At 38.8% G+C, this 27602-nt stretch overlaps 2 protein-coding genes across 4 annotated transcripts in view; one reads left to right on the forward strand and one right to left on the reverse strand.

Annotated features, from left to right (window-relative positions):
• The window catches only part of acacb (acetyl-CoA carboxylase beta), a 44951-nt gene extending 30982 nt beyond the window's left edge, over positions 1-13969 (reverse strand). For 2 of the 3 annotated variants that reach the window (XM_088335919.1, XM_088335917.1), the window contains exons 1-15: positions 13946-13969; positions 10971-11463; positions 7353-7485; positions 7053-7191; positions 6061-6170; positions 5875-5956; positions 5707-5805; positions 3955-4064; positions 3771-3881; positions 3497-3706; positions 3257-3427; positions 2203-2364; positions 1963-2126; positions 697-847; positions 516-619 (exon numbers count right to left, since the gene is read on the reverse strand). In XM_088335919.1, coding sequence (XP_088192045.1) covers positions 516-619; positions 697-847; positions 1963-2126; positions 2203-2364; positions 3257-3427; positions 3497-3706; positions 3771-3881; positions 3955-4064; positions 5707-5805; positions 5875-5956; positions 6061-6170; positions 7053-7191; positions 7353-7485; positions 10971-11443 — 2219 coding nt within the window. In that variant the 5' untranslated portion in view covers positions 11444-11463; positions 13946-13969. Of the gene's footprint in view, positions 1-515; positions 620-696; positions 848-1962; positions 2127-2202; positions 2365-3256; positions 3428-3496; positions 3707-3770; positions 3882-3954; positions 4065-5706; positions 5806-5874; positions 5957-6060; positions 6171-7052; positions 7192-7352; positions 7486-8989; positions 9008-10970; positions 11464-13945 lie in introns of those variants that run through there. The other variant, XM_088335920.1, reaches the window with a different exon arrangement.
• A 1539-nt stretch (positions 13970-15508) lies between these two features.
• pole (polymerase (DNA directed), epsilon) overlaps positions 15509-27602 on the forward strand; it is a 30250-nt gene continuing 18156 nt past the window's right edge. The window contains exons 1-21 of the mRNA XM_088335922.1: positions 15509-15715; positions 17271-17406; positions 17485-17565; positions 18471-18515; positions 18584-18676; positions 18766-18920; positions 19179-19323; positions 19400-19480; positions 20263-20370; positions 20448-20558; positions 20638-20723; positions 20798-20917; positions 22459-22591; positions 22664-22777; positions 22845-23057; positions 25940-26047; positions 26137-26265; positions 26360-26462; positions 26871-27017; positions 27083-27228; positions 27389-27537. Of these exons, the coding sequence (XP_088192048.1) occupies positions 15651-15715; positions 17271-17406; positions 17485-17565; positions 18471-18515; positions 18584-18676; positions 18766-18920; positions 19179-19323; positions 19400-19480; positions 20263-20370; positions 20448-20558; positions 20638-20723; positions 20798-20917; positions 22459-22591; positions 22664-22777; positions 22845-23057; positions 25940-26047; positions 26137-26265; positions 26360-26462; positions 26871-27017; positions 27083-27228; positions 27389-27537 (2468 nt within the window). The 5' untranslated portion in view covers positions 15509-15650. The remainder of the gene's footprint in view (positions 15716-17270; positions 17407-17484; positions 17566-18470; positions 18516-18583; positions 18677-18765; positions 18921-19178; positions 19324-19399; positions 19481-20262; positions 20371-20447; positions 20559-20637; positions 20724-20797; positions 20918-22458; positions 22592-22663; positions 22778-22844; positions 23058-25939; positions 26048-26136; positions 26266-26359; positions 26463-26870; positions 27018-27082; positions 27229-27388; positions 27538-27602) is intronic.

A 27602-nucleotide genomic window follows, 5' to 3' on the forward strand; every position in this document is an offset into this window, starting at 1 on the left:
TCCATCTAATGGCTGCTAATGTTAGCAGAGAGGTCCATGATGCTATTGCTAATGCAGCGTTTGGCGAATGATAGTCGCTAATGGTAGTGTTCTCTCAGTTTGATGCTAACATTAAAGACTGCATTGCTAGTCACTGAGGCTAGTTCAGCGAATGGGAGTCGATAATTTTTGTGTTTGTAATGTTGAATCTATGCATTGATTTTCTGCACCACTTATCCTCAATAAAGTCGCAGGGGGCCAGAGAGTAGGGGACAAACTGAACTGTTTGCAAGCCAGTCGCAGGGCACACAGAGACAGACAATTGTTTGTAATGTTAAGAGCTATCAAATAACATCTGTGATGCTAGTTGCTAATGTTAAAAAAAACCTAGTTGGCACAATAAGTGCTATATATGTATCCAGGATGGCAACACCAGGAGACGTATCTGCCATCCCAACCTGGAAGCTACAGAAATTGACTGGGGAAAAGCTACAAAAGCTAATAGGGGAGAAAACATAAAAGTGTTTTGCACTGACCTTTCCAGTGAGTGAAGAAAGTCAGACATGCTCTTTCTGAAGTTTGCATCGGCAACATGCAAAGCTCCACAGACAATCCCCAACATGGTGTCCGGTCTCTCTGCCTGCAGGAAAGTCACATACCTGTTGTCACAGAATTCACTAAAACGACATGCAGACACGGCAACCAGATGGCTCGTACTTGGACTTTTTCTGCAATGAGATGATCCAGCCAGCTCGTGTCGATTTCATTGTTTCGAAAACTTTCAGTTTCGAGTAACTTGATGAGATATTCAACAGTGGTCCTAAAATCCCCTCGGATTGAGAGCTCCTTCATAGCTACCACCATGTTCCTAGAATAACACAGCATTTTTCAATTGAATGTGTGTGTTCATTTCAAGCATACTTAGAAATGATCCCTTTCAAATTGTTTTATTAAGATCCCTTGACGGCGATAGATGTTAAAAACCTAACATATTTTCCAGACTATAAGGCACACCTAAAAACAAAAAATTGGCCAGAAATTTAAAAGTGTGCTTTGACCCGTGCGCCTTATGTACAGCAAAATATGGGAGTTGGTATTTGTATGTTGTGTTACTACGTGACGATTTATGGTATATTACCGTATTTGTGCAATGATTGATCAATCAAAAACATTGCTGACCATCACAAAAGTGTTGTATGCAACAGGAATGGGTGGCGGTGATGAGAGTGCCGACACTTAACCACGTATCAAAGTGTTGTATGCAAGAGGAATCGAGACCAGGTCGTAGTGGTGAGAGGGCTGACACTCAACCACTAGACCACCAGTGATACAGATGACATATAAAAAGGCATTTATTTTCTCTCATTATTATACTATTTTTACTCAGGGAGCCAGAAACGAATGTTAGAGAATGGATAAAACAGAATATCTTCCAGAAAGATATAAACACAAAGACAGATTCATCATCTGATACACCAAAGAGTTGTTTCCCTCGTCATGCTTTTTTGTGTCATTTCATATCTTTGAGGACAACTTTCTGTTTTCTTCATTCTTTAACATTTGTTTCTGGCACCGTGAGTCAAAGGTGTGATAACGTTATAAAATGTTATTCCTTTTCGTATTGCATCTGTATCATTGGTGGTGTAGTGGTTCGGTTTCAGCAATCTCACGGCCGGAGTTCAATTCCAGTCGCATACAATGTTTTGCGAAACGGGTCAGCGACATTTTGACTGATCAATCATTGCACTAATATATAACGTAAGTGTATAAAATGCGCAACAGTTATACACAAATGAATATGGTAGCTCTTACTGTAGTTTTATTACTATTTGACTATTTTGGGGGGATGCCTTCTAATCCGGTGAGCATTATAGTGCGGAAAATAGTTTGGCTAGCTGTAAATTAGTCCATATAAAAAAATAAATATTACAAAAGATCACTAGTAGACAGGGTTCAGAATCACAACAAAAAAATGGCACTTACGAAATGGCCTCTTCTCGGTTCTCCCCCCAGGAGAAACAGTGGCCAAACTGTGAGTCAGCAAATTCATGCAGACCCCCGGTCGCTCCGACACTGAAGTAACCCCAAACATTTTTACTGCTACGGAAGTTGAGCTCCTGCACAGTGCCCGAGCTGGGTTTGAACCCCTGTAAACGACAAGACACAAAATAATCTTGCGTAAAAGAACACAAGATCAAATTCGTCCGAGTAACAGGGCGCTACCTCGTCAGGATTCTCGCTGGTGATTCGGGCTGCTATAACGTGCCCTCTCGGACTTGGTGGACATTCTGGAGTCTCAAAGTTGATAATATTGTCACCCCAGGCGCTTTCTCCATACAGCAAACGAATGTCTTTAATTCTGTGAAGGGGGATTCCCATGGCAATCTGTCGGAGAAGATAAAATGTGTGAAAGATGATTTATTTTTTTGTTACCAAGTTTGGTTAAGTCTAAGAAATATACATACAATGAAGACCAACGTATTAAGGGACACATAACAATAGTACAATCATTCTTATTTTTTTAGTTTTGTAACTTGTCCCACTTTATTCCAACTAGGTAGGAGCGATTTATGGTTTACCTTGTTTAAAAGTAGCAACCTAAAACTAATAATGAGCATTGATTTCCTTTGCAACATGCCAACTTTAAACAATGGACTGAGCAGAGAGGGGAGTGTGAGTTGTTCCACAACAGCTTAGGTACAAGAATGCTTTTTTTGCTTGGTGGATTCAAATTCATTTTCCCGAAGAAAAATCGAAATCAAGGAATATATCGAACATGCTAGAGATCCCTCTCAGTATCCTCGGAGTCATTGTCCAGTTGCTGGAGTTCTCTTTACTCACCAAGTAACTATGACAAGTAATTTGGCCCAATATCGTGGAAAACACCAATCACAACAAAAGCAGACGACTTTGTACGTCTGTGTTGCAATCTGGCACTTATTATAGAAATGTTTAAAGTTCCCTGACAAAGTCATCTACAAATATGGCACATTCCTCATTCTTCTTTTCCTTTAGCGCTTTAGTGAATATGTTGTTATCTTCATAATTGCCATCTTACTCTTTGGTAGTCACCATCTTAAATCATCTTAAGTTCATAATACATATGACCTAGACACAATGGAATAGAGCTGAAAACAGCAACAGGTGTGTGGGGGGGGGGACAGCGCCGTAGGCGTTTTGCACCCAAATGGAGTCAATCACTAGATTCCCAAAAGCTATGGCATCAAGTGTGCGCAGGACTTTATCAATATGGTTTTCTGTACTTGATCTGGTTTACCTGAAGTTGAGCAGCTGGAAGGTTAACATCTGCAATCATCTCTGTACAGGGATGCTCCACCTGCAGTCGAGGGTTTAGCTCCAAAAAATGAAAACTTCCATCCTCGGAGAAAAGATACTCCACAGTACCAGCACTGACATAACCAACCATCTTGGCTAACCGGACAGCGTACTAGTTCAGAAAGTGCAAAACAAAATGTTATTTTAAATGCTAAACTGGAGGGGATTAAGAGTAACTGACCTGCTCCATCTGCTCAAACGTGGAGGGTGCAGCTATAGTAGCAGGGGCTTCCTCAATGATCTTCTGGTGCCTTCTTTGGATGGAGCAATCTCTACCAAACAGTGAGACAGCGTTCCCATACTCGTCAGCCAGGATCTGAACCTCGAGGTGCCTCGCATGCTGGGCCAGCTGCATGATAAAAATAGGCGAGCCTGGCACTTCCGTCTGAACCTGCACGCAAAAAATGTTTGCCAACAAAGTTGGGCACACAAGATTTTTGTGACAGTTCGCAAACCTGTCTGAATGAGCTTGGGAAGTTGTCGGCACATTCTACTTTCCGGATGCCTTTTCCTCCTCCGCCTTCCGAAGCTTTGATGACGACTGGATAACCGATTCTCTCGGCTCCCTGACCCAAGACACGTACATTGAAGTTTGTAAAGCAAAATAATGAATGTCAGATGGTTTTTCCTGATGCCTACCACTAGACCTTCATCCACGTCTTGAACGCAGCCTTGTGAGTAGACCTCAGGTGGAACACTCATTACATTGCCAGGAATCTGATCAGCTTCCCTCCAGTCCATTTTCAGACCTAGGCCGGGCCAAAAAGATTAGTGAAGTGTCAAGTGGTACCATTTATGTCAGTGCTAATGGTTATCTATTTGTGGGTTTTTTACTGCTGGATTTCCATTTTTCCGTTGCTAAAAGGTGATTGGTTTAGCTTGTTCACATAACACATACACAACTGTTCTGAAGTTCGGGGTCGCCCAAATAACTTTGTGTTTTCCATTAAATGAAAAAGTCATACTTTTAACAAATGAGTTGTGCAATGTCTGTTCTTTTGCCCATACTCGTCGCTTCCTTTTGTAGGCCAGTCTCAGATATGGCTTTTCTTTCCTACACTGCCTTTCGCAGTCATCTCTTCACTGTAGATGTTGTCACTGTTGTTTTGTGGGTACTATTTAACTAAGCTGTTAATTGAGGACCCCTTACGCTAGAGACTAGAGTCAGGAACCTATGGCTCACAAACCATATATGGCTCTTTTCATGAGTTCATATGGCAAGGAAATAAAATGGGGCTTCCGCAATTATTGAAAGTATTGTTACATACAGAGCTGGTCGTCACACGTGCAAAGCCGAAACAATACTGACTGCATACAGTGTTCGGTCAGCTGTATATATCTATCGATCTATCTACCTTGGTCATATCCCTGGAGAGGGTGTGTATACATACTGGACTGTCTCAGAAAATTAGAATATTGTGATAAAGTTCTTTATTTTCTGTAATGCAATTAAAAAAACAAAAATGTCATACAATTTGGATTCATTACACATCAACTGAACTATTTCAAGCCTTTTATTATTTTAATATTGCTGAATTTGGCTTACAGCTTAAGAAAACTCAAAAATCCTATCTCAAAATATTAGAATATCATGAAAAAGTATACAAGTAGGCTATTCACCTAATCACCTGAATCATCTAATTAACTCGAAACACCTTGCGAGGGTTTCCTGAGCCTTAAAAACACCCAGCTTGGTTCAGTAAACTAAATCACAAGTAATGCTAACACCATTGTACAAGGGTTTTCTAATCATCTATTAGCTTTTTTGATTAGTTTTAGGTTATTTTCTTTGGAAACAGTTTTTATTTGATGTTTAAAGAGACAGGGTGTAACATTTAGTCCCTCCTAGTAGTACAAAAAAAAACTTTAATTTTGTAAAAAAATAAAACAAAACATTGATTACAATAGTAGGCAAAAAAGCTGAACCATCAAACCAATGTAATTTTTTAAATAAAAAAACGTTAGGCAGAGACATGTGTTATTCCTCTACAAAGTGGAATCCCTACCTAAGGTCGCCGCCATATTTGTCAGGCAACTTGCTGCTACACTGTGCTCTGCGACACTGGTTTCTGTTTGCATTAGACAATACATTACCGTCTAATGGTCAAATATTACACACAGAGGCTTTAAAAGCTGTGAAATATTGATTTCCTCATTTTAATGATGTCACCAAAATATATTACTTTTAAAAGCTCATTCTTGCATTAGCTAACGATTTGTAGCTTCAAACGGATTTTTACATTTGAGGGCTTATTTAATCCCCAAATGCTCGCTATCAGTTAAAATCACACTGCTACATGTGATGGCATTAGAATGAAGTATTTACACGAGGACTATCTGCAGTTCAGCAATGTTGTTTACATTGTGTAAAGTGAGACAAGGAGGTCAAACCTGATCCGCTCCAGGGTAGCGTGGGAATGTCTGCACTCTGGGCCACTATGGAGGAAGCCACCTTATCCCCAAGAGCCCACATAGCCTTGCTGGATGGCCCTACAATAATCATATAATTAGAAAATGCTGCACTCACACCTAAATCGGGTTTCACAAATTTTGTTTTACCTAAGAATGAAATGCCTGCTTTGTTCAACAACTCGGGGAGTTTGGGATTCTCAGAGGCATGACCCCAGCCAGCCCACACCGCCTGTTTACAGAGATGCAAATATTGGGTTAATTTGTTACATTTTTACTATTGTTAGTATTTAAAACATTAGAAGCTTTTTAGTATTTAACACTTTAATAACTTGCCTGAACTGGGATTCTCTTGGCAATGTCAACTATTAACTCCACATTTGCGTAGTTGTTATTGTTCGATCCGCCAGGAACAGGCACATAGTGGTCAGCCATTTTGATGTATTCTGACAACAGAGAAAAAAAGTAGTGATTTTACTTACTGGTACATTGATTTTACCTCCTGTGTAATGAAATTGTTATGATAATCATCAAAGAGGCTAAATATAATTTGAAATTGAACAGGATAAAAAGGGAATTAAAAAGGTTAAACTTATTACTCGAACATAAGATAAATAATTCAATAAAACTACTTGGTCCAATAATGAAAAGCATTTATATAAAAAAAACAAGCCCTAAAACAATAGTGATAAACTAAAGTCGTAGTATTATTATTTTCTACAATTGTACCCAATTTTCATTCCATTAAGGCAAAAAGATAAAAAAATGACAAAAATCGATTAGTTTTTTCAATGACAGCGACGACATATTTAAAAGGTGAGGTGCATCGTTTGAGGGGTCTTTAAAAAGTTGAAAGTAGCATATTCTCTATTAACTAAGTGTTTACAATGCCTGAGTTCAAAGAGCCTTTATCATTTCTTTTCCACTCCTATCTACTTTAATCTTACTTTTAGCACCGCAGTTCGGGGCTCACGGCACATTAGGAAGCAGGAAAGGAGGGGAAGGAGGGGTGGAGATTTAATGCCCGTTCCTAGATTTTTTTGTTAGTGTAGCCTGAAAATGTGAGAAGTAAGAAAATGCCTGTTTCAAATACAGTACAAAAGCCAACCCAAACCACCCAAAAGATGAACTAATAAGGGTTTATTAGCACTAGAGGAATGACCTGACTGACGCTGCAACCATGACTTTAAGCCAAGAGAGAGTAGCAACATTTCAAGTTGCGGACACCACCGTTAAACATACGCAGAATGTAATTTTTCTTGTTGTGCGTCATGAGGTTTGCATGCTGGAGTTTCGCTACCATGAAATATAAGTATTGTTTTGAGCACCTGCATTAGCTTTCAAGTCTTCGGGGGTTACCATGACCACAAAGCGAATGGTCCGCTCATTTCGAAACATCTCGTAGGACCAGCGGCGAATTGAGCGCATACATTTCACTGCTGCGATGCCGTTATTGGCAATCAGCACCTATGAAAGATACAAATAAATTACTAAAGGAACTAGGGAGTGTTTTTCCCCCCCACACGATCATGCAAATTCAAAAGATATATTGGCATATCAGTGCTAAGATCCTAGCAATTATTTTCTTCTGCCAATGACAACATGAAAGTAAAGGTTTTTGGACTTACTTTTTCAATGACACGATTTCCACCAAAGCGGGTCACAAATTCAGCAGGTGAGGCCACAGTGAAGTCTCTGTGAAGGTCCATCTTTCTGTGTTCACGTCCTTTCTTCACCAAGTGTAGGCCGGACATGCTAGGCCTGGAAAAGCAAATCTTGGATTCATTTGCCTTTTGCAGAAATAATGTTTGGCTCAGATGGGCCCTTCCATGAGTTAACAGAGAGTAAGCTGCAAAGAGCTACGAGTTCAACACAAGTAAACAGCTTGAAAAGAAGTGAGAAGAAAGCGAGGGGTGGAAATCTAAAGTCAAAGTTCAGTTTTTGCTATGCGGGAACCAATCTACAGTGCTGTATGTCCTTATCTCTTTTTTTCTGCTGTTACAAGGAAATTGTATTCACACAACACTTAACATAGAACAATTTCTAAACATGTTGAACAAAAAATAAGCTTTAATTGAAATATAGGAGAAATTAGTACTAGGTAGTGTGTTTAAATGTAAAAAAATAATAATAGGGCTGTCCCTGTTTTTAAAAAAATGTTTTATCTTAGCGATTAACCAGCTAAATAGACTAAAAATTGTTTCATTTTAATCGGTGCATTTTATGAACAAAACAATAATTTGCCTTTGTAGATTAAAAAATAAATTATGATCATTTAGATAATGATTAAGTCAGAACCTAAAATTGTTATCATTTTTTCCAAAATAAAGGCAACTACTAATGTAAGTAGTGTAAGGCCAAAACCATTTACCTCCAAAATAATTATTTTGAATCAGACCCGCCAAACATCATGAATAATTTGTGAAAATAACAACCACATTTCAGATAACTCTTTCGGGAAAAATTACCAATTTGTGACCCTTTGGACCTATAATAATAGGTTCGATAGTAAGTATACTTATTTTAATGCAAACAAAGATAATTAATCTTTTAGGGAAAAAAGGTGAATATTTGCATTTAAGAAGCTGAAAGCCTGAGTATATAGAGAATTTCTAATTTAAAAGGCTATCTCCATGATTAATCAATTAAGCAATACCGTCCAATTCATTTGATGATTGATTAGTTGTCGATTAATCAATTACTCATTGCATCTGTCATTCGCAATGCATTACATAAAAATTGGAAAACAACAAAAATACCTTAAACAACTGATACACTAACGGTGATGTGATTCATTACTGGAAAACAAGATTTGACATTAATTCACTGTCTAAAACAGTAAACACTGTCATTTTAATTTAATGTTCAGAATAAGAGTTTAATCAACCAGCTGTTTTTATCGCAATATGATAGGAATAAACATGAGTTTATATGTTTTGATATATTAAGGAGAACACCAAAGCATTGTTTTGCATTGCACTGTTAATTTGTAAGCCAAACACAAGTAGGCAACTTATGAGTTCGTCAAAACCTTTGTTGAAACGCTTGCCTATGTTTGGAAGCAAATGCTTCTTATCAGTGCAGTGGGTATGAGCCACAATTGTACACATTTATAACTAAGTCTTTTTCATACAATAGCTACATGATGTGTGATCGTTCATGTTAAAATATATCAACTGCAGCATCCGTATGGAAGGGACTGCCCAATTGCTAAACAAAATGTAGAAAATGGAAACAGCGATGGTTTTGAATAAAAGTAGCTGACCTTTAAGAATACAGGAACCAGGTGACAGGTGTCCAAACATCTCCCTCTTTGACATAGCCAAGTTACAAACTTGCACGTTTGAAATTTGGAAAAGAAAAAGACGAGTCCCACTTCCTGTTAAGCTCCCAATTTAGGCTGTCCCCTCCCACAAGTGCAGATAAACACATCTGCCAGGCTACCACTTCCAAGATAAAACAGAGCAGACGCCAACTGTTCCTTAAGCTACAATTCATGCAATCGAAGCTCCTTGATTGGTAAGCTTGAAATGATTTTACAGCCACATTTGTGAGGCCAAATAGAATTTGCGCTTGGATGAAAAAATAATAGAAAGAAAACAATAAAAATAGGCATTGTTCAAGATATTTCCATCTTTGAAAGTTTTTCGGGACACTTTTTTCATGATTCAGTATTAGTAACTTTTGTTAAGGGTTAATACTTTTTATAAACTGGGGTTGGCTAATTACAACTATTGGATATCAATATTGGGGTCATTCCAACTTTCTTTTCGGGTAACAAAAAGTACTTGTAATAGCATTTGTGATTGCTAACAGACAATTGAATTAGAAACCAGACATTTAAATTTACTTTTAGTATAGAATTGTATTTTCCACTCTAAAAATTCTATCTTGTAAGACATTTACTTTAGTATTTTCTTTTGGCATAGAGTGATCTTTTTTCTATTTATATAAAACATTTTTATCCTGAACCATTTCTTTTTGTTCGTTAGGATGGTTTAATAAATGAATACATGAATGAATGAATGAATGAATGAATATTCCCACAAAATAATATTGTCAAAAATCGGAAGAAAAGAAAACAGAACAAAACAATTTTTAAAGTATATACTGTTTAGAGAGTGAGATAACTGAAAAAATAAAATAAAAAAGAAAACGAAAATTAAAAAAGTGAAAATGTAATACTGTACTGAAAATCAACAAAAACAGCAGGAAGACAAAAAGAAGACTTGCGAAAACGTTTTTTTTTTTTTCTCGAGTGACTTCAATACACTTCAAATACTTTTGGATATATTAGGTTATATGTCATCATGTCTGAGGTAACATTTCACATTTTGAAAATAAAAGTATAATAATAATAATAATAATTTCCTTTGTATTGTCATTCTTTGTAACAATGTACAAAGAACGAAATTTCGATACACCTGACCCGTTGTAGCGAGCCGATGCAAGAACTTATTGGTGACTACTCGAACTCAGTACTTGTACTTATGTCAGTCTAAAAAAAAAAAGGAAAATGCCTATTACTTAAACAGGTTCACTGTATTTACAACTAGTGCCTGCATTTATGTGTTGCTAAACTGTTGTATGTGAATCCAAATGTTTCTCTTCAACCTCTAGCAACAAGTGTCCCCAAAATGTAGTCCAAATTCTGAAATGTACTTCTTAATTGTCCTTGTGACGAGCAACCCATAAGGATCTAACACAGAATCGAAATATGCAGCGGTCTAAATCAGACCTGTGCACTCCGATCCTCGAGGGCCACATGTCCTACCTGATTTTAGAGGTTTCTCTGCTCCAATACAGGTGATTCCAATAACAGGACCCTGCTAGCTTGCTAAAGAGCTGATCATTCGTATCACCCGAGTTGAAGAAGAGAAATCTCCAAAACAATGAAAGACATGCAGCCCTTAAGGTCTGGTCTAAACAATTCTTTAGAAGTGGTTTGGTTTGCTATGTACTGAAGTTTCAACACAAATTTCAAAGTCACTTTGTCGCCAGTAATAGCACAAAGCAAAGGGGGTGTGTAGCAAACAACAATAGCACAGGTCATCTTGTTGCTGTCAGATGACAAGAGCCACTTATTGAGGAGAGGGCACCGTGTCCTGATGCACCTCTGGCACTATTAGCACAGCGTAAACAACTTGCGTAATGACACAGAATCGTGACAACCTTTCAAATATTTTCATGGCCGCATGTCACACTGACATTCACGTATATAATGTATTTCAGAAGAGAGCTCTTACTTCATGCCCGTGGCTTGTTGGACTTCAGGGGACGTCTGCTGACGGGATGATTTAACGGTGAAGGCGGACGGCTGCAAAGCGCCGCTCGGTGGTTTCGCTGCCAACGGCTCCTCGTCTGAGGAATTGTCCTCAGAGGCTCCAAGGATAAACTTGAGACGCTCCCTCGCCCTGGGCCCGGATCTGGTCATCTGCACATCGCTTGTGGAAGGTTTCTGTCCGCCGAGGGACTGTTGCTGCTCTTTTAGATGAACTCCTGCGGAAGAGCCGTGATCTTGATTGCTGCTCTCCCCAGGCTGAGTTGATGCAGACTGTTGGCCTGGTGGCTGAGAGGCGTGTGCAGCAGGCCTGTCCTCCTCAAGTGCCCCTGACGGCGAGTCTTTTCCTTTCTCGGACATCGCCGCTGGGCTTCTATTATTCCCCCGAATGTGAAAAACAATCCATAGGAGTAATCCCAATAATGCAAACACGAACATTCACAGACATCCTCGAGACACTGTGGAAAAAAGAAAACTTGATTAAACCGTTGTATTTTTTATTATCAACAACTGCTGGATAATAAGAAAGGTCTTCAAAATATATAATAAAACTGTATCATAAATATATTCTAATTTTCTGCATTTTGCTAAATGTTATTGCCACATTCTATTCTTGTATTCAGGCAGAAAAGTAAAGGTAAATTTAAGGTGGTCAGTGGGCATTTTCGGCAGTAAGGCATGCTTGGTAACTGTGATAGTCACTATATATTTGTTTTAGACTAAAAACCCAATGATGCACTAACACCTCAACTAAACTCACTTCCACTTTCAAAACTAAACATAGCAAGACATTGTGTATTATTTAAAACAGGGGTAGGTAAACTACGGCCTGCGGACCAGATCAGGCCCACCAATAAATTTCATCCGGCCCATGAGACAAAGCTGAGAGAAGCATTAGAGAAAAATAAGGTGTATCACGTCAGACAATGACCTTCAGTTTTAAATATGTCCATTGGATGTCGCAAAAGTTAAGCAAACTCGTAAAATAGACCATCCACTGTAGCTGTATTTTCTGACTACAATTTATCAATCAGAGCACATTCGAGGAAACAAACCATTCCATTGTTATTTGTCTTAAAATACAAGTCTTGGATAGGTTGTTTAAGGCAACACGGTTGCTCACACCTGGATTTCTTAGCCAGTGACCCTTTGTAAATCCCAATTAAAAACTATATTTTTCACTGTGCTTGCTTTTTTGGAAATCAATATTTTTTTATCATAGTATTTAATTTCATGTAATAAAACACTTCAGATGTAGCCTTATTGCATTAAATTTTCAATGCAAATTAGTTATTAAAAGGGGATATATTACTATTATTTTTAATTAATGTTTTGATGTGTAAATAAATACATTACTTTGCTTATTTTGAGTGTTTCAAAACAAATGGAATTAAATGGTCCCTTTGGGAAAAAAAGACAATGAAACATAACTTGGCAGGTAAAAGCAAATGAAAAAAATTGATTGGCTGATGCTTTCCTCATGTATTGCCAATGTATCAGATTTAAGATGCTGTATCGGCATACACCAAAAATAAATAAATACAAATAATCAGCCCATCTTTTCCTACAGCCCTATGCAAGTTTTTTCAAAACCAATGCATCCCAGTTATCTTTCAGGCATAGGGCAAGGGACACCCTGAACTGGTTGCCAGACAGTCGCAGGGCACACAGAGACAAACAACTCACCCGCTCATAGACACCTCGGGACAATTTGGACCGGCCAATTTACCTGACATGCATGTTTTTTGGAATGTGGGAGGAAACCGGATTGCCCGGAGGAAACCCACGCAAGCACGGGGAGAACATGCAAACTCCGCACAAGACTGGTAGCTAGATTTGATCCCATGATCTCAGAACTGTGCCGTAGACACGCTAACCACTTCGCCGCCATTCTGCCCAATATTTATTTAAATAGGCAAAAACAAATGAACTATCCAATAAATATGCCTTTTTCATTGTAGGTCGAGAAATGTATATTTTACATAACATGATGCTCATGTAGCGAGAGTGAAACATGTTTTTCCACCATCTTGCTGTTATAGGTAGACCAGAAAGAAAAAAACTGAGAGGCTAGGCAAAAAAATTACGTATAATGGTACAGTTAGGTCACTTCCAGTCAACCTAGTTTGTATTCTTCTTTGTGCTGATTAGAAATCCATTTTCAGTAGCACAGCGCAATACAGCAACATCTGGTGGTCGAATCATACACACTATCCCTTTTAAAAAGGCTGGTATCTGCATTGATATCAGGAGTCACCCGTCTCGAATTTAAGCAACCCCCTAGTTAGTTAGATCATGGATAAAGCACAAAAACGAACACATTATAGCTTTCAAAGCAACTTTCCCACTGGACAAGTCCAAATTTGTTCCTGATCCAGATTAAGCCTGCATGCAAGTTTTCCTGCGTCTGGAAGACAAAACAAGCCCCTCTGCAACAGCTGACATCAGATCCAAGAGTGGCTACTGACAAGGTCATTTGGTACCGAGTCTGAGGATTGACAAGAGGACCTAAAGGTCGTATAGCAACACATTACAGACAGAGTTACACATGGAAGCGCCCATTTAAACTTGTTGATGCTTTACCAGCTACAATGGACGAAGGAGTTTCCTAAAAGTAACCTTCAGTGGTTACAATAAATGCTTTGAACTTGAGATCAGACACAAGGTCTGCGTAAAAAAAGTTGTATTTATTTAAAGTGCTTTGTGAAAATAATGTGCCTTTCACACCAAGTCGCTTATTGTTTGGATATTTTTTTTTTAAAAGTAAAAAGCATGTGGTAGACAATGTGGCATTTGATTAGTATCGATGCTAATTGGCTAGCTCAAAGAGAAATAGCTTTCCCTGTCAATCACAAGCGACAGCTTTTTTTTTAAATGACATTAGACTATTGCAAGTAAATTTAGTTAATTTAATTAAGTTAAAGTCAACCTTCCACTTACCTGCAGTCTTGTGTCAATCCCTCCCCTCCCCCCTAGCGTAGTAAACATGTGTCGCGGTTAAGCTCCTCCCACTCCCACTCCACGAACGGAAACTCATTCAAAGATCGCATGTGTCGGTCGACGCCTTTATGATAAATAATGTCGTCGTTACGTCTTCTTCTCGCTGTCATTATCGGACTTTAATAGGGCTGTGTATGTTATTTAGTGCTTCTTAGTCGTAAAAAAACATTAATCAAAATACGCATTGTTTCTAAAAAAGGGCAAAAAATACATGCACTAGTATTTAATCATACTTTTTCTTAATTACCGTGCGTTGCGAAATCTGTAGTAATTTTAAAAAACAAAAGCCTCACCTTGGAGGTAACCTACATAATCGTCCACCATCTTGCTGCTACTGGAACCCGAAAATCCAAAACTTTTCTAAATGTTGGGCGAAAACATATTGCAAAATAATTTGCTCTATGATCACTTTGAGACTTCATAGTTTGTGTTCTATCTTGTGCTTTATAGCACTCATTTTCGGTTGCACTACACAATACAGCGACAACTAGTGGTCAAGTAATACACACTGTCCTTTTGACGAAATAAACAATGAGAAAAAAATGTCTTCTCTCATCAAAACGGAAAAAATGGCATTTTATGAAAATATAATTACAAATAAATACATCTCCCAAAGAGCAGCACGGCGGCGCAGTGGTTCGCGCGTGTGCGGCACAGTTCTGAGGTCATGAGATCGAACCTCCTGTGTGAAGTTTGCATGTTCTCCCCGTGCTTCGTGGGTTTCCCCCGGGCACTCCGGTTTCCTCCCACTTTCCAAAAACATGCATGTCAGGTTTATTGGCCGATCCAAATTGTCCCTAGGTGTGAATGAGCGAATGAGTTGTCTGTCCCTGTCTAGCAACCGGTTAAGGGTGTCCACTGCCCAAAGACAGCTGGGATGGGCTCCAGCACCCCCGCGACCCTACTGAGGATAAGCGGTATAGATAATGGATGGATGGATGGATGGACATCTCCCAAAGATAATGGTTCTTTACTTGTTAGCCTTGTATACCTTATCATACAATCGTTTTTCATATTTAACAATACATTGCATTGCTGAATTTATTTCTTTGTTTATTATTATTTTTGCCTGTTTGTTCGTTCGTCGTTTGTACCATTTATTTATGTATATTTTTTTCTTTAATTCTTTAATTTATTTGTATATTCATTTATCGGCAGGGAAACTATTTCTTACCAGTGAGGTACATTGTTGGTTGATTGATTGGATCCCTTTACTACTGGGGTCGAAGGGACACCATTTCCTTTGGTGTGTCTTGGCCAAGTTGAGCCTGGTGGCACCCATCCCTCTCCAGGCCAATAAATGTTTTTACCTGGTCTCGAGTCAGTGACCTTGGGGGATTGTGCAGTACGTAATTAAATTACACACCAACGTCAACGGTGACATTTTGAACACCGGTCTCAAAGTTGGTTGCGTTCTGAATAGACGATCTATGTGTGTGAACTATTCGCTTTGCTGATCTCGCGGGAAGCTCGAGAGCGCGCCAAACTAGGAAAACAACAAGCCTCACCGCTGTGACAGAATCAACGACGCGGGATTAAAACAGTTCCCCTCAAAATCGCATACGAAGAATCAGTATCAGATCTATCACTAATTCCGAGTTGGTAACTTTTTTTTACCAGCCCGCAAGTCAGCACATCGCACAAAATGGTGTTGCAAAATAGTGGAAGATTCAAATCGGACCGGGGTAAAAGCGGAGATCAGGAGAAAGAGTAAGTAGTTCCGCAACGAAAAAAAAGAAATTCTCGCAAATATGTGATTAAATACATACATATCTAAAGGTGTAGCATTTGTGCTATTAAGCACCTTGAGGGAAAGCTACCAGACTAGTTCAAGGTATGATGATGAGTGGTAAGATTGACTGAGGAAACACAAAAGTAAATAGGACTATAGCTGAATATTTAAAAATCATTGTACAAGACAATAGACTACATTTAACCTAACTTTTAAAAAAAGTACACTCTTATTTTGTTAAAGATATTAGATGAGGAATCCTAAATTTGGTTAATCTTGGTCTACTAACCCTTCTTTATTTCTATTTCAGTTGGATGACTGCCCTTCTGCTCTATTTCGTTGATAAACCTATTATTAATTGCGGCAAACCTTTTATGCGCATTTAAAGTGTTTTCTAGTCATCCTGGAAATGTTTTTGTTTTAAAATGTAAAGCCACTCTATATTACATCTCAAATTCCAATGAAAATTCAAATGAATGCCAGGAAGATTCATCAAATAAACGACACAATTTTGATGTTCTCCAATTCAGGGAATCCCAAATTCATGTGAATGTGCTAAAAGCACACGCTGTTTTTCAAAGTTCAGCAGTCCACAGTCAGAAATAAACAAATAATTCAATTCCTACCGCAACCTTGATGTGGAGCTCTATGATGAGTTAGATCTTTGTTGGATTCCTGGTCTGGGTTGTTAGCCACACAGATCAGATTTCCAATCCTCCAAAGAATATAGGAATTTTTACCGGGAGAGAGAAAAACAAAGAAAAAACTTCTGGATCGGGGTTTTCATCCTTTGTGAATCACACATTCACCAAGTGAGGTCAAGTCGAAGAAAAGGAGAGATTTATTTTCCAATTCTAGGCAATGTCTTGCTAACGATTGTTAAGATAATATCAGGTCATGTCTGTCATGTACACTGGTGTGCGTGTTCTGCCGGCAGCAAGCATTGATGAAAAACGGGCAAACTGCTCTCTCTATGAGGTCTTTTTTTTTTTTTTTTTACAAAACTTTATTGAAACGGGATAACAAATTGTCCCTCATCAAAATAATTATTAAATTTGACAAATTTGTTCATGATTAAATATTATCCACCATGTATTTCTATCATGTGGAACACCGGCTGAGTGATTAGCACGTCAGCCTCACAATGCGGAGGTCCAGGGTTCAATTTTAGCTACGAGCCTACCCATGTGAAGTTTGCATGGTCTCCTTGTAACTGCGGTTTCCTACCATTTCCCCAAAACAGGCATAGCAGATCGATTGGCGTGTCCAAATTGTCCCTACGTGTGTTTAGGCGTGTGAATGGTTGTCTGTCTCTGTGTGCCCTGCAACTGGCTGGCAACCATTTCAGGTTGTCCCCTGCCAACTACCTGAAGATAGCTTGGATGGGCTCCAGCACCCCCGCGACCCTACTGATGATAAGCGGTGCCGATAATGCCTGAATGGTGTTATATTTAAATGTTGAATTATCCTTTTATTTCTAACTAGCTTTGTAATGCAGGTTACACAGGTTAATAATGCATTTATGTAAACTAGGGACGATGGGTCGTCAATGTCAGCCCTCAAAAGGCTGGAACGTAGCCAGTTCACGGATGAGATGGACAGTCGCTTCGGTTTTGAGAGGATAAAAGAGCCCGGGGAGAAAACAGGCTGGTTGATCAACATGCATCCTGTAGGTTAACTCTCTTTCACCGAATTTGCTTTTTCGGTCTTTACGAATTATCAACTTGAAGACTTCTTGTACCTCCAGGCAGAAATCCTGGATGAAGACAAAAGGATGATCAGTGTTGTGGACTACTATTTTATCCAGGAGGATGGAAGCAGATTTAAGGTGTGTAGGAGAAAACTTACATATTTTTATGACTTGGGTACAAATTAGTGTTGGGCGATACTGGGAATTTTTGTATCGATCCAATCCACGTAAATATGGCTTAGTATCGGTCGATACAGATCTGACACCGGTGTTTCATTGCTTGGAAATGACATGCTCATTAAATAATTGAACCGCTCTACACTTACATTTGTTTATAAGTACAATACAAGCTTGTACAGTATCAAAACTTTTTTTGATCAAACTGTTTCGGAACAAAAGTCAAGAGAGTCAAACCGAAAAGCAGACATGTACAAATTCAAAAAGTCAGTAATGCGAATAAAATGTCCATTGTCTCTTATTCCAAGCCTTTGACTCTGCTCCATGTAAGAAGCCATTTTGGTTCTGAAAATGGATTTGTAGGTTGTTGTTCAGTAACAATACTATGTTTACTTTTTTGGTTTCAGCATGCTCTCTGTAGGATGAGCTTTTTTTTCATGCAACCATGTAAAATTGTAGACCATTTTAAAAGTCCACCCAGCGCTTTGCTACCTGTTTCCCTCTGTCATTTTTAGCTCCTGGTATGGGTGGGCTAATCGATCTGTTCTGTTCTTTTTATACTTTCTTTGCACTCTCTTCTGCCTAGCAGGTAGGTTGCAGCAGGCCAGCCTTGTCCAGATAGGGGAAAGGGTTGAAAAATATGCCTGTCAGTCACTCACTCTGGCATGCGGGGGCACTGGGTGAGGGAAGGAGGGGGGCATGTTTTCCGCGTAGAAAAGCGGCACTTTGAAGAAACTGGTAGAGGAGCGATCGTTCCGGTCCGAGAACTTGCTTGATCTTGATAATATTTGGATCAATGTCCCCACCCTTAGTAAAAATGACATCATGCTGAATATGGAGCTTTCAATTTAAATGTGTCTTTACAGGTTGCGCTCCCTTTCAAGCCTTATTTTTACATCGCCACAAAAACGGTAATGTGACCATCAAATGTACATCTTAACAGCTGCCTCTAAAAACTACACTTGCACTTTTGATGTAGAACTGCGAAAGAGAGGTTATTTCATATTTGTCGAGAAAATTCCAAGGCAAAGTGTCCAAGCTTGAAATCGTCGCAAAAGAGGATCTGGATCTGGTAAGTCATTTTTAGTGTTTATGAGGAACGATAACACCTTGTTTCTGCAAGTAACCTTCAATAATTCATATTTTTATTTAATCTCTTAGCCCAACCACCTGGTTGGACTGAAGAGAGGTTACATCAAGCTGTCGTTCAGCACAGTGGACGACCTAATCAAGGTCAAGCGTGAAATTTTCCCAGCAGTACGCAAGAACACAGAAAGAGAACACTCAAATAACATCTACACCTCAATGTTATCAAGGTATGTTTTTTTTAATTATTATTCTAAGGAATGCAAGGTCCTGTCACATTTCCTATTACCGCTGCCATAATATCTTTAGTTTATACTGCTCTGTCAAGCTGAAGCAGTATCAGTGGCTGAAACATTCCCAATTAAAATTCAAGTCCACTGGACTATCATACAAAGCGGAGTGACGGTGCTCAAAACTGTTTTAAATACATGTGTCTACTTTTAATGTCCATATTTCTCTTCAGTGCCAGTTATCTTTATATCTTGCAGTGCTTTGTCAGGTGGAAACGTGACTTCAGCAGAAGAAGATGCACGCTCCAAAAGTATCTCCGACCAATTAGACAACATTGTGGACATTAGGGAATACGATGTGCCCTACCACGTGCGGGTCTCCATCGACTTGAAGATCCATGTGGTGAATACAAAAAAACGACTACGAAGGCCAATAAATCAGATGGCTTATATTCATTTTTCTTTTTATGATTTCACAGGCTCACTGGTACAATGTTCGCTTCAGGGGTAGTGCTTACCCACCAGAGATTGTTCGCAGGGATGATCTTGTCGAACGACCAGTATGTTTTTTTTCTTCTTTATTTCCACCATGTATACGCGCATATAAGCCTACATTACACATGAGTTGACCTCCTGGAACTGCTTTAAAATAGCCACATACTGAAATAAAATTTAAAAAAAGGTGTGCACCAATATATGTCAGTTGAAAAATCTTTAATATTTCTTGGCCTGTGCAATCTTGAGAGCTTCCAAACGAACCCTTAGCCTTGACACTAGATCTAATTTGTCTCTGGGCTTCAAGCTAATTGAAGACCTCCTTCTCCATTTCTGGGTACTTCCCGTGTTTGTATTTCCTGTTCTCACGTATGGCCTTGGGTGCTATTTCCAGTGATGTATGCTTTTTTTTCATCATCTGACATCGTTTTCATCAGCAACACATGTTCTTGCTGCTTCCAGGTTGCTTGCTTCTTCAGCAACCTTTAAGACTATTAGCATAAGGTCAGCAGTATAGGACAGACGTTTTCATTTTTTTCCAGGCATGGTGTATTTCAAAACTAATTTTAAGAATAGAATTATCAAAACTAAGCACACTTTTACTGTATAGTCTGTGGATTCATGATCATGTTTGCCCCATTAGTTCCTGGTTTGTTGTTTGTTCCTTTATAAGCCACACATCCCTTCCCGGACTGGTGACACACAACCAAATGTGGGCATATAAACTGACACCCCAGAACACACCCCCCTCCCCCCAATTCCAGTATTTGATTTTAAATTAGGCTTATATGCTAAAATATACTATTTTTGTCATGTTTTACATTGAACTTGCTTTCCTTTATCTTAGGACCCTGTCGTTTTGGCCTTTGACATAGAGACCACCAAGCTTCCACTAAAGTTTCCAGATGCTGAGACTGACCAAATTATGATGATCTCGTACATGATTGATGGACAGGTTGATTTTAAGGACACTGCTCTGTGTTATGAATTTACCTAGCACCTGTGTCATTGATCTCCGCTTTCTTCATTCAGGGATTTCTAATCACAAACCGAGAGATTGTCTCTGAAAACATTGAAGATTTTGAGTTTACACCCAAACCTGAATATGATGGTCCTTTCACTGTCTTTAACGAAGATGACGAGGTCCGTCTTATGAGAGATGACATACTGGATTCAGCTTTTACGGCTTGCAGCCTTGTAATGACGGTATATCTGATTTTAGGTGGCGCTTATTAAGCGGTTCTTTGATCACGTGCAAGAGACAAAACCCAACATCTTTGTCACTTATAACGGGGACTTCTTTGATTGGTGAGATTTTTTCTGCTCTTGTATTTCGTCATCAAACATTGTTTCTCACATTTGATCCTGCATTAAATGAAAAGGCCTTTTGTCGAGACTCGAGCTACAGTGCACGGACTGAGCATGCACAGGGAGATTGGCTTCCAGAAGGACAGCCAGGGAGAGTACAAATCCAGTCAGGCCATCCACATGGACTGCTTAAGGTACTTCTTATACCTCTTTCCTTTTTGTCCTCCTAACTCAAGGTTGGGCAAACAAGTTGTGGGCCGCGTTGGGTTAAAGAATTTGGCAGAAGGGCCAGCTAGGAAGAAAAAAGATGATTGATTTTTTTGGATTGGCAGATAAAACCAAATCTAAATAGTCTCAAATCCAATACCATAATGATACATGAGGGATAACGATGATGCAGGCCCATTAAAAAAAAATTCATATGCATTTATGACTAAATATGCATGCAGACATCTACAGTTTCTTGTTATATTTGATTTTATATTTGTTTATAAGTCGGTTATTTTAATCAATTTGGTTTTGAAACACTCAGAATGAGAAAAATGATTTTTTTGCTCATTTTGTTGCATGACCTTTAATAAATATCTTCATTAATAAAATTCACTATAAAAAAAAAGTTATTTTAAGCACAAAATTAAATAAAATGTGTTAAATTCAAAGTTTCTTTTGCAGTGCATTTGTTAAATTAAAAAAAATCACAATAAAATAGATTTAAATAAAACAAGGGACAAGAGTGGCACCAAAACAACCTTTTATTCATCAGTTGTACTTTTTTAAAGTCATATGAACGGTTTCTACAGGTGCTTGAAATCCTTGAAAATGCTTGAATTTTAATGTTGTTTTCAAGGAATGAAATTCGCTTGAATTTTGGGTGAAGTGCTCGTAAAAAATGCTTGAAATCGTTGCAATGTTTCCCGACAAGTCTTATGAGAAATGACCCCAACAATTCTCTTTGGTTGTTGTACGATGCCATTGCCATTGCATTTCTTCTTACCTTGTGAGTAACTGGAGCTGGTATTAGTTTGTAAGACATTGTCCTATGAAGCGTCATTGCCCCTACGGGTTGCTGCCAACTGGACATTTGGATGCTATACCTTCACAGGGCATTATGAGATGTGTATTAGTGCAAGGTTTCCGTATCAATTATGGACTTTTATTAACGGGCCATGCTAAAAACGAAGGTAGCGTTTTCCAGTAGCAAAATTGTAATAGGAAGAACTAGCCGCAACTGAAAATGTAAGCTACATATACATTTTTAACTATATGGGGCGAGATTTGTCTCAAAAATATTCACACATGTATTGTTTACATCTACAAATATATTTTTGATTTACTCAAGATCTAAAAATCATATGTCATGACAAATGCACACGCAAGATTGAAAATAGCATATGTTAATCGCAAATATATTTGTGGCTCTGCAAAATACCTGAGACACAATGGATTTCTTCTTAAAACTGGAGAAATTGGAAAATTCGCTTTGAAGGTCCTTAAAAAGTACTTAAATCTGGCCATGAAAATGGTGTTCGAACTTTGTATATGCAGTATCAGTATATTTTAACCATTTTTGATGGGCTGCTCGGTTTAAAAAGCTTGGCTCACGGCCTGTAGTTTTCCCACTTTCGCCCTCACCTTACCACAGTGTCTAGTACAATGTGGGGTATTATTTAAACACACTAACCTATCCAGATTTTTGTGGCTTACTTGGAAGAGAATGACTTTTTTTGTTTGTTAGGTGGGTTAAAAGAGACAGCTACCTGCCAGTGGGAAGCCAAGGTCTGAAGGCCGCAGCAAAGGCTAAACTAAGCTATGACCCTGTTGAGCTAGACCCTGAAGAGATGTGCCGCATGGCAACAGAGGAACCGCAGGTATGATTCATTTGTTGTTTTTAAATCAATTAAAGCGATTAATTTAGTTGTCTTTCTTCCCCTCTTTGCAAGATATTGGCCACCTACTCTGTATCAGATGCTGTGGCCACATACTACCTCTACATGAAGTATGTTCACCCTTTCATCTTTGCCTTGTGCACGATTATCCCCATGGAGCCCGATGAGGTTAGTCTACTCTCTGGTAATGTGGAGAGTGCCAATTACTCACGGATTCTGATTTTTGTGTGTGTAGGTGCTGCGCAAAGGCTCTGGAACTCTATGTGAAGCTCTTCTGATGGTGCAGGCCTTCCACGCCAACATCGTCTTCCCAAACAAGCAGGAGCAAGTTTTCAACAAGCTGACGGACGATGGCCACGTTTTGGACTCTGAGACTTACGTGGGCGGCCATGTGGAGGCGCTGGAATCGGGTGTGTTTAGAAGTGACATCCCTTGTCGTTTCAAAATGGTAAGATTGTGAACGTTGGCCATATTTTTATGAATACACTGTGATAACTGGGTTGAAAATTGAATCGAATTGAATTGTCTTTGTTTTCATTGATATGTTCTGAAACATTGTATGCAACGAGATTTTACATGGAACTCTAAGGGTAAGACAGAATAAATAGGCAAAAGTATTTACAAAATAGTACTTAAAGGCTGGCCTACAGTATAATAATAGTGCATTGTAAAAGTAGTGCAATGAAAAGTGGTCAAACAACATTAAGCAGCAACAAAAAAAAATCCCAAATAAGACGCAAGATGTATACAATTCCTAGCAAAAAGTATGGAATCATCTTTCTTGGACAAGTACTCACTTTGATATTTTACTCTGTAGAACAAACTGATAAAAAGCATGAAAAAAAATAAAGGTGTGGCATTCAGAAATGCTAAAAGAAATTAATTAACAACAATTGTGGTGGTGTGTAAATTCTAATTTTATAGACCAAGCAAAGGGGAAAATATAGAATCACTCCATTCTGAGAAAAAAAATGGAATTATGAAAAAATAACAATCAAAACATATCACTAGTATTTAGTTGCACCACCTTTGGCTAATATGACAGCTTGCAGTCTCTGTGGCATGGACTTGATGAGTGACAAACGGTATTCCTCATCAATTTGGTTCTAACTCTGATCGCAGTTCCCAGATCAGCTTTGCTGGTCAGAGCCTTGCCGTGGACAATACTTTTCAACGTCAACCACAGGTTTTCAATTGGGTTGAGATCTGGGCCAGGATATTGACTGGATGTGTCTTTCTCCAAGGAATGCTTTCACAGTTTTTGCTCGATGGCTTGATGCACTGTCATCTTGGAAAATGAGTTCATCATGCCCAACAATTTTTTCAATTGAAGAAATAAGAAAGCTGTCCAAAATATCAATATAAACTCAAGCATTTTTGCAGATTTGACCACAGCCATCTCCCCAGTGCCTATGCCTGACATGCAGCCCCACATCATTAGGGACTGTGAGAATGTTGATGCTTTCTTTCGGCAGTCCTCATCGTAAATCTCACCGGAATGGCACCAAACAAAAGTTCCAGTATCATGACCTTGTCCAATGCAGATTGGTGACGCGTCACTGAAGATAATCCTCATCCAATCATCTACAGTCCATGATTGCCTCTCCTTGGCCAATTGCAGTCTGGTTCTTTTGTGTTTAAGCGTCAACGATGGTTTCCTTTCATCCATCCTAGATGAAAATCCTATTTCCTTTAGGCGATTTTGCACAGTTGTGTCACAAACATTGACTCCAATGTCCTCCCATTTCCTCTTCATTTGTCTTGTGCATTTTCTGGTTTCAAGACATATGGCCTTTTGTCTTGACGCCTATGTGTCTCCCTTGGCCTACAAGTATGCTTGACTTTAACAACCTTCCCATGCTGTTTTTACTTGGTCCAAATCTTTGATAGAGCTGACTGTGAACAGCCCACATCTTTGGCAACCATATGAGTAAAGTTACCTTCTTTAAGAAGTTTGACGATCCTGTCTTTGGTCTCAAGAGATATCTCTCTTGTTGGAGCCATGATTTTTGCCAATCCACTTAGTCCCGGAGCCCTCCAAGGTGTGATAACTGCACTGTTTTTAACTGCTAACTGACAAGCAGCCAGGTGTCCAATTAAGGAAAGTAAATTGACTGGGTGTGTCCTTTTTTCTAATCAAAATGCACTGATTCCAATTTATTTTCCCCAGAATTGAGTGATTCCATATTTCTATTCCTGCACTTGCTCTATAACAGTAACATTTACTGGAATGTTTTTTCTTAATTCCTTTTATATTGGGTTTATGAATGCCAATATGCTGCACTTTGGAATGAGCTCACGATTGTTTCATGTTTGTGAGTTTTTTCTACAGAATAAAATGTCTAAGTGAGGGCTTGCCCTAGACTGGTGATTCCATACTTTTTGCTAGGGGTTGTACATCCACAAAATAACCTATTTCGTTCATAATTTGAACAAACTACTAGTACTTTACCTTAATTCTACCCAATTTTTGCGTTGTTTTGCACAGACAACCTCATAAATAGTGATATGGTTTAATACACAAAAATTGTAATTTAGAATCAATCCACCCAAAAATAATTTTGTTAAAAAAGACAACCAAATGAGTCATTTTGGCTATAGACACCAAAATTAGGTCAATTTGCCTAAAACAATTTCTAAATTCTAGGCCACTATTAATTATTGAATAATAATTGGGTTCATGTTTCAAACACTGTAAAAATGTACTTATTAACTAACTAGATGAAGTTAATCCAAATTTCTAGGTTACTAAAAAAAACAATGCTTAGTCTGGGGTTGGTTTTAACACAAAGGTCTACATTTTTTTTGTGATTGTTAAACAAAACTTGTGGTGGAGCTACTGTATTTCAAACAAATAGACCGATTTATTTCCTGTTTTTTGTTGTTGTTGTTGTTGTTTTTTTAACCATTATGAAACCAACCCACCTTGTGATCTGGTATAAACAAACAAACCCATTTTAGGCTGATTCATTCAGCCAACCAGTCCCGGAAGTTTGATCACACCAACTTAAGTTACCGCATACCTTATAGTCTCTCTTTGCCAAACATTTCTTGTGAATCACTAGTCCATACTAAGGATGGGCAAACTTTTACACCCATACAGTCTTGAATCTGATACCTGGGCAATACATAAGAAAAAACGGAGGGAAACAAGGACAAGAGGGGCTCTAAAACAACAATTTTTATTAGTAGTACTTTATTTTGTATTATATTTTGACCATTTTTGTTTGGTTAGCCACATTAATAAACCTGACAGCATGTGGCCCGCAAGCCGTAGTATACCCACCCATGGTCTACACTGATATTTGATTGTGATTGGTTTGTTGACAGAATCCAGCTGCTTTTGACTTTCTATGTCAAAGAGTTGAGCAAACAATGCGTCATGCCATTGAAGAGGAGGAGAAAATCCCTTTGGAGCAAGTCACCAACTTTAATGAAGTATGGCTATTTTTGTTGACCTATTTCCTCTTTAATTAATAGTTTTCTGGCCCAATATCTACATTAGTTTCTATATATGTTTTTACCAGGTCTGTGATGACATAAAAAAGAAGCTAACTTCTCTGAAAGAAGTTCCAAACAGAATCGAGTGTCCCCTCATCTACCATCTTGACGTTGGTGCAATGTACCCCAACATAATCCTCACCAACCGTCTGCAGGTTTTAAAAAAGACAAATCTGTTCTATAAAAAAAGTTGACGAGAAATCTCAAGAAAGTATTTGACCTGTTTACAATTTTATGATTGCCATCCAGCCGTCTGCAATGGTAGACGAAGCCACTTGTGCTGCCTGCGACTTCAATAAGCCTGGCGCCACGTGTCAGAGGAGGATGGCTTGGCAATGGAGAGGAGAAATAAGTAAGTTTACCATTCAGACCTTTCATATTCCAAAGCACTGGCCTGCACACGTGGATCCCTTAACTAGGGTTGTAGGGGCACAATTTCCTCTGGTGTGTCTTGGGCAAGTACAGCTTGGTGGCGCTCATCCTTCTCCAGCCCAACAATTGTTTCCACACTATAAGAGACTAAATCTTAGTGAAGGAAAAAAATATTGAAGAGAAACAAAAACAGTTTTTGTTTTACAATCAAATCTTGCGTCCCTAAATCGTAATTCAATTGTGAGCCTCCGAAAAGACCACAGCCTTCCAGCTAAGGCACACTTTTTATGCCATTAATTTAATAGTTCGACCCCCCCATGAGAATAGTTTGTCTACCATGTGGCTCCCAAGCTAAAATAAGTTTGACATACTCATCTCCTCTTTCCAGTGCCCGCCAGCCGTAGCGAATTCCACCGCATCCAGCAGCAACTGGAGTCTGAGAAGTTTCCTCCTTTCTTTCCTAACGGTCCACCTCGGGCCTTCCACTCACTCAACAGGGAGGAACAGGCGCGTCATGAGAAAAAACGTCTCGCAGGTATCCTTCGAAAACAACTTTTCATGAAATAAATTCAGCTCTGACACAGGTCATCATCTTTTCAGACTACTGCAAAAAGGCCTATAAGAAAACACACGTCACCAAGCTGGAAGAGCGTGTCACCACTATCTGTCAGCGGGAAAACTCATTTTATGTGGATACGGTACGAGCTTTCAGAGATCGGCGATATGAGTTTAAAGGGCTACACAAGGTAAGTTTATTACTGGAACATTGCTCTAAGTTTGATATGTATGTGTACATAAAAAAAGCTTGTATAATATTTTCTTAAAAGATTTTGCTTTCAATATTGCGACACAATCATGAAAATTGCAATATAAATATCGTTCTTTTCATGTACAAATCATGTTAAGGTGTGGAAGAAGAAACTGTCGGCAGCTCAGGACAGAGGAGACGCTGCCGAGGTCAAGCGTTGCAAGAACATGGAGATCCTGTACGAGTCTCTCCAGCTGGCTCACAAGTGTATCCTCAACTCGTTTTACGGCTATGTCATGAGAAAAGGGTATGCTGTTTGTATGTTTTTCCCAACTGAATCCAGTTAGCCCCAAACTTCTCACTTACAAATCC

This window comes from Urocampus carinirostris, chromosome 5 (genome assembly GCF_059441175.1).
Source record: "Urocampus carinirostris isolate Australia breed hairy pipefish chromosome 5, RoL_Ucar_1.0, whole genome shotgun sequence".
NCBI lineage: Eukaryota > Metazoa > Chordata > Actinopteri > Syngnathiformes > Syngnathidae > Urocampus > Urocampus carinirostris.